This window comes from Parus major, chromosome 14 (assembly GCF_001522545.3).
Source record: "Parus major isolate Abel chromosome 14, Parus_major1.1, whole genome shotgun sequence".
Lineage (NCBI taxonomy): Eukaryota > Metazoa > Chordata > Aves > Passeriformes > Paridae > Parus > Parus major.
This window is the reverse complement of record NC_031783.1, coordinates 10715349-10719128: the sequence shown is the minus strand read 5'-3', so window position 1 is coordinate 10719128 and position 3780 is coordinate 10715349. Positions and strand designations below refer to the sequence as shown.

The following is a 3780-nucleotide window of genomic DNA, read 5'->3' as shown; positions in this document are numbered from 1 at the left end:
GTTCTAGAGGTTCTAGATCGGGTTCTAGACTGGGTTCTAGAGGTTCTAGATCGGGTTCTAGAGGTTCTAGACTGGGTTCTAGATCGGGTTCTAGACTGGGTTCTAGAGGTTCTAGATCGGGTTCTAGACTGGGTTCTAGAGGTTCTAGACTGGGTTCTAGATCGGGTTCTAGAGGGTCTAGATCGGGTTCTAGAGGTACTAGACTGGATTCTAGATTGGTTCTCAACTGGGTTCTAGATTGGCTCTCGACTGGGTTCTAGGCTGGGTTCCAGCTGTCCCCAGGTGTATCTCAGGTGTCCCCAGGTGTTCCCAGGTGTTCCCTGGTGTGCCCAGGTGTTCCCAGTTGTCCCTAGGTGTCCCCAGGTGTTCCCAGGTGTTCCCAGGTGTCGCCAGGTGTCTCCTCACCTGTCCCAGGTGTCCCCTCACTGGTTTGGTGGCCGCCAGTCGCCGCCATAGATCTGCTCCTCGCTCAGGCGCAGTCGCCGCAGCACCTCCTCATCCGTCACCTTCTTGCTCTCACGGCGCTCGCACTCCTCCAGCTGCTCACAGGTTATTAATTAATCATTAATTAATCATTAATTATCAATTAGTCATTAATTAATGATTAATCATTCATTAACCATTAATTAAACACTAAACGTGAACAGGATGATAATAACTGTGCCTCCACAGGTATGCCTGTGCCATGAGCTCTGAAAACAAGAGTTGTAAATGACAGAGATAATTTGGCCAAGGTTTGAAATGTGGAAATGTTGCTGACTTGAAAAGCTCAGTGTACTGAGTATCTACATTAAAGGAATACTGTCACACTGGAATTGTTTGTGTCTAAATGGGTTCATCTGTTATTAGTACCAGCTTACTGTGGTGAAAACTTTTAAAAATACAGATATTTTTCACTGTGATTTTTATAGTATAGCAACGCTTCATTTTTCATGCATTTCAGTGTTAGTCATTGTACAATTAATATTTCTTTTGTAGCTACATTGTTTCTTTAGTGCAGGAGTGTTTGTGTGAAGAATTAGGAGGTTTTCCATAGTGTGCAAGTTATGAGGCTGAACACAGACTTAAGTTTTGATTTCTTGCTTTGTAATAGCCCTGATTGATGAAGGCAGTGTTGGAATATTCTTTCTTCCTCTTCTTTTGGAATGATAGAAGTTTTAGTGATCAAAGTTCTGCTGCCAAATGTCCATGAAGAAATAAGTTGTAAATTAAGTGTCTGTTGAAGCTCTGTCTTCTCTGAAATGTTGAGACTTTGCAGAATTGAAACCGCCCTCGAATAATTAGTCTTGAATCCTTTAAATACTTACGTATGTGTTGAACTTGACTCATGTCAAGTTATATGTGTAAAGTTAAACATGGAGAAACATATTTGCAGGATGAGATCATTTTAACATCTCATGATTCACAGCAAAAAATATCCTGTTACTGTCTGAAACCTGTTCCACAGATACAAAACATGAAGTTAAGATCAGCATAGATCTGTTCACCTACTCCTTTTGAAAGTACTTCAGTATGAAGTAGTGAATAAATCATTCCACAGCCCTTGTTAAGTTATTGTCAAGATTAATATAATGATCATTTAAATTGGATGTTGTACCAGATAAGCTAAAACTTAATCTCTGACTTGTTAATTAGAAAGGGAGTGAAACGTTGATAATGCAACTGTAGATGACAAAAGTGCTTTTAATGTTAGACATGTTGGTAGAGCCTATCAGTTTTAGTCAGCATGATTTAAAAATTATTTCCATATGTCTGGATTTCAGTTTGTTTTTCAAATTAAATTCTAGTCCTTTGTATAAGCATTCTGTCAATGTGTGCAGTGGTGGGTGGTATCTCATCTTAGCAAACAATTTTTGGGTAAGGGCAATGGGAATCCCAGCAAAATTCTTCCCTCAGGCATATGCATGCAATTCTCACCAAATTTAGTAAGATTTACATGTGTGTTTCCAAAAGGAGGGTTTGGCTAATGTGTTTTGTTTTTTTTCTTCCACCAACCCTCAGAGCTCCCTGTCAGGCAGTTTGCATTTGCTGATCAGCGTTTCCACATCTGTTGAGCATTTCCTCTCAGATGCTTTGTCCATCCAACCAAGCACATGACACTCCTCTCACCAGGGTCCATCTCTCCTGGCAGCTTGAACCTTGGCAGGAAACATTTCCACTTGGATTTCCACTTGAAGTTGGACTTTGGCAAACACCAAAGCCCGTGCCATTCTCCTAACTCTCTTTCAGATGATGCTGTGATGTGACTGTGAATACATATTGAGAGGAGAAAAAATAAAGCTGTTTTTCCTTCCTTTTGTTTTTCCTTTCAAGGTTCCAGACAAGTATTTCCCCATTTTACTGGATTATCTGCAAGGTCTTCAGGGTGGTGCACGAGACAAAACTGTGCAGAAGGCTGAAGCTTTTATGAAGGAATTTGATGGGTCTGATGGAGAAGACCCAAACCTTCTGGAGAAGTGCGAGCGCATCAGACAAGTTCTACAACTGCTGTCCTGAGTGTATTTCTGTGTCATAATTGTTGTCTGGTGGAGGGAAGGAGAGGATGTCACATACAGAGGCTTTAAAGGATTTGTAAAGATAAAACTAAATTTTATACTTGCAATTTTTTCCAACTGAAAATATTTATCGTGTTCGGAGATGATGAAATAAAAATAACATATACAGCCCATAGTCTTGCTATTAATCTTACTGCACCTCCTTAGAAAAATAAACCTCTCTCCCTCTCATTAGTTTTTCTCCATCTCCCCCTCTAATTTCTGTTAAATATGAGGAACTTTGCAGCTCTTAATAAGAAGAGCAAAGGAACCAACAGAAAGCCTGGAGGGTCTTTTACAATGGCAGCTTTTAAAATGAGTGTACAGTACAGTGCGTGCTCAGCCAGCTGTAATCTCTCACTTTCAGCTTCAGAAGGATGTCACTTGGATTTGGGAAGGATCATTTTCAGTCTGTTGAACATGGGTTGTACATTTGCTTATTAGTACTTCACACGGTGATCTGGAGATACCATCAGCTTTGTTGGTTTTCCTTTTATATTTTAAAGTTTTCAAATGCATTAGGGCAATTGTTTAGATACTCAGATAATGCACAGATGGGAACAGATCAAATCCTTGACTATATGTGGTGAAATCATCAAATTGTAGCAAAACTTAGCCTACAATCAGAAGTGCTGTGCTGTATCCAGCCTGCCAATATTGCATTTTCCTCCTGCAACTGGCATCCAAAAGAGTTAATTCACGTTCATTCCTTTTGACATGGGGCATTTGTCTCTTATGAACGTGCTGAAAATGAGGCTTTCAAATAAAAACCAAGGACATGAATTACTCAAAGTTGGATGATTGGCTTATTTAATAACACTGGTATTCAGACAGAGTTCTTGACCTGATTTTTTAACGTTTCTGCAAACATTGTTCATACTTTATTAATATCAACTCTATGAAATGTGTGGTGTTTTAGAAGAGTGGCTGTCTTTGGGAATTATGATTTTAATTTGGGTGGGTGAAGGAGGGGAGGATCTGTGGATATGCAGCCTGATCTTGCAATAAGAAGCATTTGAGTGGATTTGACAGCCTTCATAGTCATGGCTTAGTACAAATCTTTAGAAGTATGAAATGTATTACTAATAGCAAATAACTTATGCTTTCTGACTTGCTGAGGAGGAGATTTTCAGCCAAAAAAGACTAGAAACCAGCATGCCCTCTTCTAAGAGAGAATAACTGGGATGGAGTTCGGCACAAGAATGGGCAGAATTGAGCAGCAGTGTCCAGGTTCTCCATTGAGGTG

General features: G+C 39.9%; 1 protein-coding gene and 1 long non-coding RNA gene across 2 annotated transcripts in view; one reads left to right on the top strand and one right to left on the bottom strand.

Annotated features, from left to right (window-relative positions):
- LOC117245140 overlaps positions 1-492 on the bottom strand; it is a 4899-nt gene extending 4407 nt beyond the window's left edge. Inside the window, exon 1 of the long non-coding RNA XR_004499417.1 lies at positions 406-492. This is a non-coding gene — a long non-coding RNA (uncharacterized LOC117245140). The remainder of the gene's footprint in view (positions 1-405) is intronic.
- C14H7orf50 (chromosome 14 C7orf50 homolog) overlaps positions 1-3326 on the top strand; it is a 123636-nt gene extending 120310 nt beyond the window's left edge. The window contains exon 5 of the mRNA XM_015642598.3: positions 2314-3326. Coding sequence (XP_015498084.1) covers positions 2314-2496 — 183 coding nt within the window. The 3' untranslated portion in view covers positions 2497-3326. The remainder of the gene's footprint in view (positions 1-2313) is intronic.
- The last annotated feature ends 454 nt before the right edge of the window (positions 3327-3780 follow it).